Raw genomic sequence first — 15567 nt, 5'->3', positions numbered from 1 at the left:
TCTACTCTTGTAACTCCACAGAAAATTCCAAGATAATGGCACTTTCAAACTTAATAAGCAAGAGGTCAGTGCTTTTTGCCCCAGTATGATTGTTCTTCCCACATGACTGATGTCTCTATTTTTAAGTTTTAGCCATTTTTAAAAATTAGGGTATATATTAAAAAAATACAGCAACCACACACACAAAATCAAGAACCATCTGTACAATGACCTACTTTGCTTATGATTAGAATTAGCACTATTGAAATTGTAAATCACCTATTTCATGAAGATAAAAATATGCAGTGTATTATTTCTACACCCTACTAACTTTAGCTGACTGAAATTTAAATTTCACTAGGCTGAAAACCACCCTTACATTAAAAACTTCAACATCTGATATAGTGCAAGATGTCCAGTCATGGACTTAGCAGCAAAAGTCAAGAAGCTACACCATAAATTAAAAACTAGCCAACATATAAAAATGTTACTTGCTATACAGTTAAAACATTTAAATTGAGGACGTTGATTTCTATTTTCTTCTGTATGAACAGCAACACTAACTTTTTAAGAGGCATTTTCCTGCAGAATGCAAGTGGCTACTAAAAATAAAATTAACATTGTTATTAACAGTCGTCTTTGGCATAACTTGAGTAATTTCCCCATTTTATGTTATTTTAAAGAATTTTTGAAAAATCCGTATTAAAATTTTCATGTATTTTAGCGATATTATGTATTGTAGGCTACATTAGCAGTTCAGTTTCAGAGAAACTGCCTATAGAGTTATACTCCATTAAATTCTCAAAAGAAAGAACTGAAATGATCCTGTAGGATCACAATACTACAAAAGCACCTGTTTCACAAGTAGGAAGATGAAGCTTAGAAAGTAATTTCCTGTGCTGGCCCACCACCAAATAACAACAAAATTTCTCTTAATGTCCAAATTATGCATGAGAAGTGAATAAAAGGCACTCATGTTCTCCAGTTCTCTTGCTACTCTTAATTTCATGCATGATCAAACTCAATGGCTCTGTAGTCACTAAAAAAAAGTGCGTGTTCTTAATTTCATGCAAAACTTCAACAATTTTGTAATTTTCACATAAGTAAGCATATCAGATTGGTAAAAAAAGGAAGTTAAATATTTTATTTGACTTACTATTATTAAGACTAATGACTATGTATTTTCATTAAGAATATGTCACAAGTAGTGGTACTTTTTCCCCTTCATGTCCATTAAGTACCATCTTTTATGGTTAAATGTTTCCTGACAATTGGGAAGAGAAGATTAAATTTATCACGCCATATGGCTCCAGACAGACATTGGCACTGTTTGTAGAGGGGAACTTGAACTTGGGCCAGACCCTTCCCATAACAAGCCAATTTGTTCACTTCAGATACAAAGCAGAGCACAAACTAACATAAAAGCAGTATGGGCAACCAGGAAGTTTGGATTCAGCTGAGATAACATCTTGAGCTTAACTGCAAATAAGTTCTACCTGTTTAGTGCTAAGAATATATTTTGTGCATTAACGAATATAGAAAGCAGGGAAGAAAAGGTCTCCATCATATTAGGTAAAATCTAAACCCCATACTTTCTGTTCTAGATATGCTCAGGAGGTCACGCAATTCAAATCTTTTCAAAGAATATGACAGAAGAGGAATGCAATATTCAGACCTACATGGAAATTGCAAAAGGGCATCCTATCCTCTGCTGTGTTGCAGTTGTATTACACCTTTCTGGATTTAAATTTTTAAGGAATAACAACATAATATACATTCAGCACGCACAGAAAACTAACTGTAAAAAGTAACATATATACTACTTTTACCTTGTAAAAGAGAAGCTATGAAGGCAGTTGCTACGCTGCTAGAACACAGAAGGATTGAATGATCAAAACGGTATTTGCCCTCTGGAATCCAGCCCAATATAACTGCTGCCACTGCTGCCAGAAAACCAACTACTGTTGCCTGAACCTAGAAAAGAAAAAGAAGGTGAACAAGTCTTAAAATTGGCAGACTTAAGAGGACTACAGACTCATTTTCTATTATTCTTTCTGCCTACCTACATTTATTTGCGAGGTGTAAAGGGAGCATGCTCATCCCTTTTTTGTAGAAATTATGCTAACTTTGGATCATCAAGAAGAAAAATCTTATGCCAGCAGAAAAGGCTTTACCAACATTTCAGAGACTCAAGAATAACAATAGTAAAATCAAGGAAAAGAGCTGAGGATTTACCAGCAGCCAAAGCTGAAGTGCTAAGCCACTTAAAACAGTGAAGCCACAGCATAAACATTCTGTTTACTTTTTGAGCATGTTGTATTATAACATATGGACATGAAATGGTTCTTAATCTTAAGAAAGAGTTGCTTTGGAGAACAAACACTCCTTTCCTCAAATGACCCAGCTATTTAAAATATTGTTCATTATCCAAAAGCTCTATCACATACTTCCTTTAAACACTGAATCCAATGCAAATACAGTACTGAAAACATTTGAGCGGTCAAATTTGAAAGGTTTGGCCAAATCTGAAATTTTTCTCTAATCATCCTCAGATCCTCTCTCAGAAAAATTAAAAAGGAAATACCCGTAGTATTTTACAAAGAATTTTTTACCTCTTCTTCTGATAAATATAAGCTCGTATTGTTTTAGAGTACTCTACTGTTCAAAAAAATCAGTCATGTAAACTTTGTATGTTAAGTATGAGCCAGTGTAGTAGAGCTAGTTTCCCATTAACACTGTGCGTCTCCATACTTACCAATGCTTGTGATGAACTTTGTCAATAACTTCGCTCACTTACAAGATTTAATCAAATAAGCCCATTATATTTACCTGTTTCAAGGCCAAATTGCCAATTATTAGGTTCCATTTCTCAATGGGAGAATCCATTTTTCCAATATTTACCTGTCAAAATTACAAGAATTTCAGACATTTGTATTTAAAATTGTACTACTTGAAAATGCACTAACAAGGCAGAAACTCACAAATTCAACTCATACAAAAAAAAAAAGGGACATTTTGAAAGCAAGTTAAAACCAAGCTATGCTTTTTTTCAAGTCAAGCATTGCTGTTGATTTTAATTTGTACTTACAGGATCCGCCCAAAAGCAGCTAAACTTGATGCAGTTTCACATAGAAACTTGTTTAGCACTAGCTTACTGTGCAAGATATACTAGCCATCTTACATTCCAGGAGTGTTCAAGGGCCACTAGTGATTAGATCAGTGGCTGGAAGGGAAACTTATCAGCATTCAGTCATTTTAGGACTGAACTTGTTCCCATAGCCCTTAAATTATGTGAGCCAATAGAAAAACATGTACACACACATGTGTGCGGACACACACAGTCTAATGCAAGTGTGTTAATTGATTGCAGGGAAACCACCTGCATAGAGAAACAGCAAGGCTTACAGAAGATGAGAAACTACATCTAACACTGTTTAGGATTCTAACTTTTAATTTATACAAAACAGCTAGAGATTTATGATGCTGTAAATGATACAAGTCCAGTCCTGAGGCTGTAGCTGGAAAGGCAGAAAATAAATTATTCTAAGAAATGAAAAAGTACATACATACTCTTTTATAATGTATTTCCTACTTTTACTTATTTTTTGAGTTAGAGGAAAAGATCTGAAGAACAGTACATATCACTGTACTGCGACTGTATCTAAAGTAACTTCCCTTTTGAGATAACTGAACTATGTTTTACATGTTGAGCATAAATGTTAGTGTTTTTTTACATAAAATACTAATTTGTAAGATAACATACTTCTCAAAACAAAGTCTTAATGCGTATTTTTTTTCCTCTTCTGATAATTTCTTTCCAGTTGGTTTTACCTCCATTTCTTTACCACTTTGTTCCATTTTGTGATAGTAGCGACTTGTGAGGAACAAAGTATTATAACAAATGCTAACTCAAAAACTTAGAAATATAAGAAGACGCTTTATCTCAATCTACACTATAAATATTTTCCAGTGTTCAAAGTACAGTCAAAGCTCTGCAACACACGCGTTGATTTTAAATATTACAGCAATATTTAAGGAAGTGCAGATAAGAATCTCCTTTGCATCCTTCTTAAATATATATGCTAAATGAAATAAATGGCAGGCTAAGGAGAGCTTCGCTCTTTTTCTCCTTGAAGAAGTTTTTGAAAAGTAACCAAAAAATCCTTGTTAAAACAGTAATCTTGCAAAATGCTTAATCCAGCCTAAACGTGAGCTGCTGCTAAATGGCATAGTTCTTCTCTCCCCTACTATCAGCTATACATTGATGTTTTCTTTCTTAAACCAGATCTATCAACTCCATGAGTGAGTTCATGGCAACACAAATTTGCTTGCTGGTTTGATGGAAAACACTTTTTTTCAGGGAACAAACAGGGCTTATCTTCTACACAATTATCTGATCCGTCACATGCAACCATGCCCAAATGCCCTTAGGGTTTGGAAGGGAGAAAAAAAGCAGGATGACTCCTTTCAGCTGCAGATCTCCATAACGTAAGATCAAGTTTATTGTAATACTGTGGAATCGATGGACCTAAACAAAAAGTTTCTAAAGTCATATTGCTAATGCCTAACCCTAATAACACACAGTCAAAATAAGAGTCTGCACAAGTTTACAGGGATGACTGAATGAGTGGTGTTTTGGTGTTGGTTTTTGCTTGTTGTTTTTTTTCTTTAACTTCCTCTTAAAAAGAAAAAAAGAAAAAAGAAATATGGAGAAGAGGCAACAGTGTGAACCGAGACAATGGGAGCGACTCAAACTACAGAACAAAGCTGAAGAATACAAAACATACAATATAAATATTGTGCTTGAATGGGTAGTTGACCTAAGTATACCTCACACAGCACAGCAGTGGGAGGAGGGAGAACAGTTTCCATTAACACTAACACCAAAGAGAAGTACAAGCTATGCCATACAGTCTTACGGCATATTTAGTGGACGGGAAAGTGGATGGGAAATTGTGAGTGACCAGTAACAAGCAGCCAAAATAGGAATTTGGGCAACAAGATGAATGAAAGTGATCAGGCAAAACTTGAAAACAGATATATTATGGACAACAGAAAGTTGCTAACAAGACATTATGTCTGACTACGCAACTACAATGAAGTAAAGATAACTCGTTCACAGTCCCAAGAGCATAAACCTGTTGACAAATTCAGATGCAATTATAAGCTAAAGGAGCAAGAAGAAGGATATATATTAGCTCCAATGCTGAACTCATTTCCTCTTCAAAGGTAAAGCTATTTACAGGGGTGCAGTCTTGCATTTACTTTAGACAGTATCTGGTGGGGAGCCAATTACTGCAAATTTAGGTCAAAGAAAGGAAATTTAATCATACAACTGCCTCCAAATAACAGTTAAGATATGCCTTGAATTAATATACTCCTTCAGTTTTCACTTAGGATGAGGATGACAGGACCAAAGATTGGATGGCTTAAGAGACTAGGGGTCAATGAAATCAATGTGAAGAGTGCAAAGGCCAGAATAACCTCTTTCACAGAGGTCTGGGAGAACTGGCATGTAAACTGCAGGTCCAGTAGCAAGCTTTTTGATTAACTTCTCCAGTAAGGGATGTTACAATATGACACAGCACCTGTTTTTAAAACCTAGGGGAAGCAGAGCAACAAGGCAATGTCCTGGAGTTAAAATTCCTATCTGGCAACTAAGCCAAAGCTGTCACCTGTAAGAAGTTACATATAACATGTAGCAGGTTTCCACAGTTTTTTGGTTTGTTTTTGGTTTTTCAATTAACACTTAGAAAGATTACGGAGTTCTTGTGTTATTTTTTTGCCTTTGTGGCAGCACTTGGCATGAGGCTGGCTATCCACCAGCTTGTAGAGCTGTGCATATGCAACTGGTGTTGAGCATGACAAAAGATACACAAGAGAAAGTTAGAAGGTTCTTTGCAAGATAAAAGCCATTTTTTCTGTTTTTCACATATAAAAACTAGATACAATCTTGTTAGCATTATCTTGATAATGACTAATCTGTACTGTTCATATTTTGTAAAATATTGTTCTCTTAAACCTCCACTGTGTTGTGCACACGCACATACACACGCTTTACAACATTTACTGATGAGCTTTTCACCAGCTAGAACAAATTAGAACTATCACTGGCAAAAGACAGAATGTTCACAGAACCCTGATAAGCCTCTACCTCCTCCCTGTGAAGGACGTCCAATGAACTTATAATATGCCTAAGGAAGTCCTGGAAAATATTTCAATTACTTGTGTAACTTAGTCCATAGTCTGTCATGATTCTTGAAGAAAACAGGTCATACAAGGAAATTAAAGGCATTAGAAAACAAAAGAAAAAACCCCACAAGTCTGTCGATGCAAAGCTGGGAAGTAGCTTGGTGCCAGGCTGCTGCGACCGTGACTTCAGGCAAAGCCAAAGAAACTGGAGCTCCCACATGTCACATAGTATTGTCTGAAGAACTATATGCTTCTCTGACCTCTTTGTGGCCGGTTAATTAACCTTCATAGTGGAAGGATGTGAACAGAGTTAACGCAATTTGGCCAAGACAGATACACAACAATTTCTGGTACCAGAGAGGAAATATTCCTGGCATGCTTGAGTAAAAACCTTTGAAGCATCAGCTGATTTATATCTTCGTGAGAATTAATGACAGTGGTGAGCGGCGCTGGTAACACTCCTCAAAATAAGTCCTCTCAGAGTGAGCTGTTGTTTGAGGCTTGGTAAGAGCCTGGGCTTAAAATGGACAAATGGAGGAGCTGATTCTGACCTTTTTTTTAAGCCTTTAGTAAGGCACTGGTAGACCTTGGACTTGGTATATTTTTCACCCTGGAACACAAGCACTTTCAATCCTCAGGCCAAAGAAAGAAATTAAGTAACAGGTCAACACCAAAAAAAAAGTAAGGTAAAAGGCAAAAGTATTCATGCCTGACAGTAAAGGCAGTAAGGTTTAAACACAAAATATTGTTAAGAAACCGTAAGAATGCTCAGAGAAGTAAGAGCATTAAAATAAAACAGAAAAAAAAAAGACTGAATAGCTAAGGCTGAAATTGATAAAGATACAACAAAACATGTCAATTCCTATGTATGAAAGAATTGATATGGGGCAAAAGTAATCAATTTCTATAATGGGCATGACACAAGCAAACCTTCATAGGACTGCTAAGGCTATGTCCATCATAGCATGCATTTGGGCAATAACTCAATATAATGTGGCAATGAAATTTATTAATGCCAGAAAACTAGGAGACCTTGTCAATACAAAGCATTGTAATATTGCATAAAAACTGGATGACCTTGAGGATTACAGCAATGAAAACAGATGAAATTCAACAGTAGAAACGCGAGGTCATGCACATAAGGACTAATAATATTTCTGCCAGAAGATGGGAGAGACAGCTGGAAATAACACAAAAGGAGAAATACTAGGACACAGACATTGATCACCAAGCAACTGTGAGGTTTAAATCTGACGCTGTTAGGAAAATAAGTACATATAAACCTACAAAGTTTCAAGAGCAATTTTTGAGAGACATAGGGAAGTGCTACTCTACAAAGCCATAGTAAGGTCTCATCTGGAGTTACTTACACCTTTGACCAAACATTTTCTAGAAAGATTCATTCAAGCAGGAACAGGCAGAGAGTGGGGCCTTGCTGGAGAATGGAAAAACTATCTTAAAAAGGAGAAACACTGCATAAGGCAGTGTCTTACAGAGATACCCAGTTCAGGTACCAGAGATAGTTCAGCCTCGTTATTAGAACATTCTGTTCATTACAGTTATTCACACACACAAAAAACTATATGGTAAGGTAATCTGGCTTGCTTAGGCTAGAAAAAGGAAGGAATGGAGCATCCTCTGAGATGCAGAAAAGAACTGTGACAAATATGTAAGAAGATGTAGAAAAAAACATAGTTATGCTATGTTAGCGTTGACAGACACACAAAAAATAAGCAGACCCACCAAAAAAATCACCACAACAAAAAAGGAATAAAATTATTTAGACAGAAAGCTACAACAGAGTTTCTTACAGTTTGATCTACAAAGGTCTAGAGTAGCAACATTAGCCATGCTTTATCTTGGTGCCACATAAGTGGTCTTCAGAAAAATTTGTTCAAAACATACACATTTTGTTAGCCTGTTCAAACCTCATCAAGGCCAAAGAGATCTGTCAACCTTACAGAATACACATGTAAATCTCAAAAATCTACTCTATCTGTTCTGAATGATGACTCAGAAGAGACCAAAGATGTAAATTTTTTATGTAGGAAGATTAGAAGAGGGTCATCTTTTTAACTTTTCCAATTTAATAACAGATTTAAAGAGCCCCCCTAAAGCCAGATTAAGGCATAAACATAAAGCACTTGTGTTCCAAAGATTTGTTTCCTTTTGAAATACTTACAACATATATCTGAAGACTGAAGGAGAAGAGAAAGTTACTTACAGCAGTTGACAGACGGGATGCCAAGGTCATTTCCAAATTTCCTTTGAGACCAAGAAGTGCAGGAACCAAGATAAAAACTTCAGTAACATTCTTGAACACATCCCAATGCTATATAAAGGATACAGTGGGAAACATTCAATTGAAAAATTCTCTTTAGACCATCTGCAAAGTATTGAAAAAAATCCTGTAACTCATAACTTAAGCCTCTAAAACAAAAAAATCAATCTTTTTATATTAGACCTAGAAGTCTAAAGCCAGAACTGTTATCTATCTAGATAAAATAGATTTATGACTGCATATTACTACTTCAAAGATGACAATACCAAAAGTACGAGATACAAAACTTGGCCTTAAAACAAACCTAGTTAAAAAAAGATGTAATTAATTTCAAGTCTTTTTTCTTTCATGACTTTAAAATAGTACCAGGTGCTATGACTGCTCTTGAATTCTGCTCTTAATTTACAATAATATTTTCATCTTTTCCCTTCCAGCTGTGTAGAAACCTAACATAAAAACAGCAAGGAATTAGTTGTCAAATGAACAGAGCCTGTTAAGTAAAAAAAGCTTCTCTGTTTTTTTACTTCTAAGTGTGGAATTTAGAAGAGTACAGTTTTCCAAGACCCAGATTTTATAAAGCAAACAAAGACAAACTCTCCCATAATTTTTTCTGTCTTTACATTCATGGATTTACAATCATTTAAATTATTACTTTAATTAAAATTCTCAATCTTCAATTGTCAAATGTAAACAAGAACTGAGAATTTCCTTTGTATTGCTACATATGTATTCTGGGAAAGAATAGCCATGAAACCGTTTGTAAAAAACAAGCTTAGAATGCTTTGCTGTCTTCAAATTTTCATTTTCAAAACATATTCTGTCACATTTCAAAATCCTGCTTTACTGACATCACAGAATAATGCTTAGTTTAAGGTGAAAAAAGGTAGTACTGACAATAGCTATTTATTTTTGCCTTTGTGTTACATCTCTCATTCATGGTGAGCTGGACTGGGAAACCAATCAAGATTAAAAGCAATATAGAATGAAAAATCAAGATATATCTCAGTGCATCTCAAAAACCAGCTATACGAACACTTAAATTCTCTTAAGGGCAGGAAGGCAAGGTGAAACATTTGGTTGGAAGTCAGTAGTGGCAGTAGGCACAACTGCCTCTTTTGGCTAATCATTATGCTGCGTCATGAAGTAAATCATATATTAACAGCATAAAAACAAAGCATCTGTCCAAAGACTAAACTGCTAAGATGCAAATGAACAAAGCAAAAGATTGGTGTAAAACAGTGCAATGACGTAGTAAAGTTTGCATGTCAATTTTTATTTTCCTTTTTCGTGACGTATAAAAGTGACTTTTCATTGCAATTGATTGAAGTCCAAGCTTCCTTTAAACTCCTAAAATTTTGAGTGACAAAGATGGTCACCTCTAACTCCTCTTTAAATTAACTTTGTAAACCCTTAAGTGTAGCTAAAGAAAACCCTAAAGCTGAATGAAACAAACCAAAACAAAAGGGAAAAAAACCCCAGATTAATTTCTCTACTGTCTTTAAGTTTGGATATTGTGGTTATTTCATATTTTTGAATAATTTTTTGTGAATCTACTCATACAGGAAGAGAGAATCCATGAGGTTTGTATTTATACGAAATTTCTGTTTCTAAAAAAGCAGAAATTAGGTAGGAAATAAAAGTAAGTATAGTCTTGAAAAGGCAAAGAGAGGGCAAGAATATTAGCCAGTCAAATAAACCATTCTTAACTGTTACTTTCTCCAGAATTTTCTTCAAATATCACTGCACACAGAGTTATTTCATAGGCAACCATTACTTTTAACTCCACTGAAATGCTGCTGACATCTACAACTGTGTTAAGATAGAACCAGTCCTAAAAATGTTCCGTATCAGTAGGATCTTGGTGATATAATACTCCAAAACAGGTTTACAAAATATTATTAAACTTAAGTCTTAAAATTCAGAGAAAGTTTATTTTATCTTAGTCCTGAATAACTATCATCAGTTAAATCTGCTACCACAAGCCAAGATAATCGGGCTTCTCTGGACTTACTACAATTATATTTTAAGGTGGATGTGACTTTGCAGCCCTGTTCGTGTCACTGATGTTTGTAATTCTGAGTGTTCAGTATACTTAATCTTATATAAAAAAGTCATATACACATGAATATTCAAAAAAGCTCTAAATTGCTTCATATTAATTTCATATACCATATGAATGTAGTGCACATTTTCATATACCATGTGAATTATCATGCACTAAATTACACACTAAGTCAGAAATTGCATAGACTTGAAGTACACAAGGAGATGAGATAATGCTATAAAATCTTCTGATCTTTTTAGACTCCTATGTATTTCAGCATTATGGTTAATTACAACTCCTACTTGACTATGCATACATTTATTAGTGTCAACAGAATTTTTAACCATTTCTATATTTCTATCCTTAGTTAAAGCAGAAGGTAAGCGTTTTATTCACCAGCTCCCTGTGGCTAAGTGACAACGTTTACCAAGACTTGAATGACTCCAAATTAAAAATTGGAAGTATTAAAGAAGATATTTGGGGAAAAGGAGTATATAGTAGCACAACCATACACAGACCTAATTTACTCCTCAATATTGTAAACATCTACAATATCACATGTTAGAATTATAAACCCCACAGACTACCTGTTAAAAAAGACATCTTTCAAAGCAAATACCAACCTGTACAATATCCAAAACCATGCCAGCAGAAACAGTTCCAAATCCTGCTAGCAAAAAAGGTACGAGTATCTGTAACGCCATGATACTACTAGACTCTTTGGGTTGTTTTCTACTTCCTTCCACAATGATATCTTCATTACTGTCACTAGATAAATTGTCTTCCTGCAACATGGCATCTGTTTCTGAAGCGTCCGTTCCATCACAGTAATTATAACTGGTAAAATCATCATATTTAGGGCTACAGCTAGATGAGCTGTGTCCATTGCTACCATGAAAACTTGGTTCTGAGAAGTGATGGTACTCTGTGTGTTGTTCAGACCTAACATTAAAATTGTGTCCTGCTGGTTGTAATCCCTCTTGCCAGACGCCATTAACTTTTTTGTGTCTTTCATCCTGGTTTATTTGGTAAACAACAGGAACCATACTCAAAAGCAGTCTCAAAAACTTATCAGATTGAATCGTATTAAGATTTATGGTCCAGTTCACAAAACCTTCTCTGTCATGAACTTTGCTATTTGTTTTGGAGATAGTAGATCTGCCTTTACAGTTAGTCATAGTGCTACGGAAGTATAGGTTGAAAAGCACTTTGTTCTTCAGACGTCAGTGAAGAAATCTTGTAGATGAGTCATCAAAGCCCCACACTTGATGATTTTAAAACAAATAAACCAAAATGATCCTTTTTTGCATGCAAAAATGTTTTTTCATTGACCGCAGATCTTCAACAATTCTGTATGCAAGACTGGATCTGCAAAAAAGAAAAACATATATATTCAAGCTTTAAAATATTTTAACTCTATAGAATTTTCAGATCACCCAGTATCTGTATCTTTGCAAAGCAAGTATTCATAGAAACGCCAATCTTCTCCAACATTCAATTACCTAAGTTGACAGAAATTAGGAGGTAAAAAGGGAGAGTTGGTAGGTGAGGAACTTTCACAAACCAGTGTACTTTCCAGTGAAAGAAAGAGGCAGCAAGGTGGCCTGTAAGAGAACCAGTGACAGCTTAGCTTTTGCCTTTTTGAAGCCCAGGAAGTCAAAGTCTTCAGGCAGATACTGTGTGTAGCCCCAGAATTCCAGAGGCCTTGAAAGCAGTAAGTCCCTAGAGAAATGTGTTTTTGGAAGGTTATGGACAAATGGAACCCACATGATGCACTGTTGTTCCTCCACTCTATGCTAATGGCAAGGAGCATGGAAAAAAATCAGGAAAAAAACCCTGAACTTTCCAAATGCTATCAGAGGTGGTAAGCTCAAAGCAATATTCTGGGTGGCAAAGGCCTTATGTGTTGACTGCCCTCCACCCCCATAAAAAGATGCCAAACAGATATTGATATATATAATTCAAAAGCAAGCTAATTTAAAATCATAGTAACAGAATTTTCTCTGAACCAAGCATACAAATTATGTTAAATATAAAGAGCTACTATATACATACTAAAACTGTACATATTTTCATGAAATACTACAATATCAAGAAAAGGAGACAGTAATGAAATTCAGACCAATTAGTCTAAAATAGTTTAAATTCATCTAATTTTAAAATAAACCTGCAGTACTATATTTATGAACATGGCACATTAAAATGTAATTAAAACTAGAAAAAATGTTAGGAGTTAGGATAATTAAACCAAAGATACTAAAAATCTGATTTTAATTTAATTTTGCATGGGGTGTAGGTTGCAGATATTTCCTGAAAGACAGGTTATTCTGATGCCTAGTAACCACTAAAACGTAATCATTTGATCAATAGTAACACTTGATGTGGTTTGTTTTGCTTTCTGCAAATTATACAAATACAATATATCTTTCACGTTTAATGTGATTTAATGCGCATTTATTTCTACTTCGAAATTTCCATCAGGGCAGAAAATTAAACAATGATATATCGGCAGTCCCAAGTCATTTGACATTTCCTCCATCAGAAGCCACTTTAACTTCCTCTTCTTCAATTTTCATGTTGTAATAATAGTTACAGCAATATACTAAAAGAACAGTCTTAATTTGACTTGAAGCTTTGTTGACTTTGGTGTTTATTCCTAGTCTCCATGAATACAAGTAAATGATTGGCATAAACAAAGAAACAAAGGTCAGGCAGACCACACCAGCACGATGTGGGATAACACAATTCCACAAGCTCAAGACACTGTATCTCTGCAAAGCTGTGAAAACATATTTTTACAGACTGCAGGAAATAAAAATAGTTTAGAGTTGGAGGATTTTTAATCCATGTTTCCTAAGAAAATAGGGCTCTTAAAGATCATATGTTATGATCCCTACGCTTTCCCTTCCTCTGTTTCAACATTTTTAAGTCGTCCAATATTTCTGGAGCAATTTCAGATAGATTTGACAGCGAGTAGAGATGTGAAAGCTTTTATTAACTAACAGCCTTATAAGAGATCCAAATGTGTGCCCTTGCTGTAAGGCACATTCCAACATTAGTCAGGATAATTCACTCATATAGAGCCACAGCAAGTCCACTTCAAAAGTCCCACTGGTCACAGAATTACTTATTTTGTTTTTGCGAGTGAAGAGACTACTCAGACATAACATGAAGATTTTCCCTCTGTCAATGGCTTTATCCAGTGGAGCTCTGACCAAGAAACAAATATTTAAAAAATGACAGTGGAGTTTATCACTTGATTTAGACAGAAGTCAAGTTTTACAAGAAAAAGAAATCTTTTTTCCACAAGACCAACAGAGGAATTTAAGCAACCAAGATTCCTGCAGTATCTTTTGCTGCTCTGTAGCAGATTGTGCTATGTTGAACCTTTTAGCACAAGCGCGCAAAACCTCCTAGGCCTCAATTCTGGTTTCCACACATTTTAATTAGGAGAACAAAACAACTTTTGCTGCTCTCCAGAGGAGCTCTAACCACAGGCCAAAATGGTGCTCTGTTAAGTGCTACAGAAAGACAGAACTAGAAGAGGTAATTTTGTTTCTTCCTGGCCCAAAGGCAGCATTATCTAAGTAAAAGAAAAGAAACCGTGCATAAAAAAAAGAGACAAGCAGAAGCAGATGTAAACTAGCAAACTATTATCAACTTTCATGACAACAGCAAAGAGCTTTATAGAAGGATTAAGAGGAATACAAGAGAAAAGAAGTTCATGGAAGTTGAGGAAAATTAAAATTTCGTGAAGGGTATAGCCTACGGTGCTGAAGGTTGCCAACTGATTTATGATGATGGGAAGTGGCACACTACTTAGGAAGCTTGCAGGGGGAAAAGCTTTGGATTGCTTTAGCCACCTGAGTTTCAGCTGGTCACACGAAACATCTAGATTAGAGAAACTTTATGATAGAATTCAAGAATGGGATGTAGCATTAAGACGTAAAAATGTCTGTGATGAAAGACACGCACTTAGACCTGCAGCTATCTCACTGGGGTTTTTTGGGGGGTGGTGGTATTTTTTTTGAGGAGAGGTGGAGGAGTAACAAATGAAGGATTTTATTTCACTCATGGGGAAATACATTGAGAAAATTTCCCCACAGCTTTAACAAGGCAGAGCCTGGCTCTCATTGTGTTTTTTCCAATATGTCCCCCAGTCACATCACTAGAGTGCTAGACCAGTGACTCACAGAAATTATTCATTGGTCTGGAACTCTGGCCAAAAATATTTGGGTTAATTATCCATATTTTTCTAACATACGGAATTTTTTCCTTTTAAGGTTTTACTATCTTTTTTTTTTTTAAGAACCAAATCTTTTGGGAAGATTGTGATTTCATTTAATATGAGAAAGTGTTAACAAATAGAAATAGCACTTAAAAGAAAAAAAGAGAGGAACAGAAAAATTACTTGGTCAACTAGCAGGTTACAAACAGAGGAAAAGGTTGGCATGGACGGCTAACAGTTGAAATAGTACAAAGCAATTTGGATGAGAATAATTTATGTTTTTCCTACCAAAAAGACTTGGAATGACAAAAAGTGAGCTAATAATAAATGCTGAAAAGAAAGAATTTAAGAAGACAAACTGAAAATATACTATACAGTGAAGAGTAATTACTTCCTCAGAGCATACCGAGAGAAGATAACTATGAAGCCTTCTGAATATAACTATTAATTTATAAAAACCTGTTCCAACAAGGATAATTTTCCAAATGTCATCTGATGCAATAATTTTATCCTGAGTTAGGGGATGCTAATATTGCTGTACTTTTAGGATTTTTTTTGTACCTATGAAATGCAGCAAACGGTCTAAGGAGCAGTGTGATCTCAAGGACAAGAACTCCCTAAGAAGTTTTATTATTGACAAGAACAATGCCAATTTTATTGTGTTGTCTAGAAAAGCCATAGCCAGCTAAAGAAGCAAGCTCTAGGAGCATAACTCATATAAGGAAAAGGTGGTAAAAATCTCAAAAATCCTACCCCCCGTTTCTGTATGAAGAGGAGATAAGTGAATTTGATTTCTTGCCACATAATCAGAAGGTTACAAAGAAAGGTGAAGTATTAAAAAAA

General features: G+C 35.2%; 1 protein-coding gene across 2 annotated transcripts in view; it reads right to left on the bottom strand.

Moving 5' to 3' along the window:
- Positions 1–15567, bottom strand: part of SLC41A2 (solute carrier family 41 member 2) — a 57591-nt gene that overhangs the window by 37804 nt on the left and 4220 nt on the right. The window contains exons 1-4 of one of the 2 annotated variants that reach the window (XR_012586291.1): positions 11120–11816; positions 8396–8503; positions 2809–2880; positions 1809–1953 (exon numbers count right to left, since the gene is read on the bottom strand). Coding sequence is in view for 1 of the 2 variants with exons in the window: in XM_074581150.1 (XP_074437251.1) it covers positions 1809–1953; positions 2809–2880; positions 8396–8503; positions 11120–11674 (880 nt within the window). In the remaining variant the exon portion in view is untranslated. Of the gene's footprint in view, positions 1–1808; positions 1954–2808; positions 2881–8395; positions 8504–11119; positions 11865–15567 lie in introns of those variants that run through there. The other variant, XM_074581150.1, reaches the window with a different exon arrangement.

The sequence above is a fragment of the Larus michahellis genome, chromosome 1 (assembly GCF_964199755.1).
Source record: "Larus michahellis chromosome 1, bLarMic1.1, whole genome shotgun sequence".
NCBI lineage: Eukaryota > Metazoa > Chordata > Aves > Charadriiformes > Laridae > Larus > Larus michahellis.
This window is presented reverse-complemented; position numbering and strand designations above follow the sequence as displayed.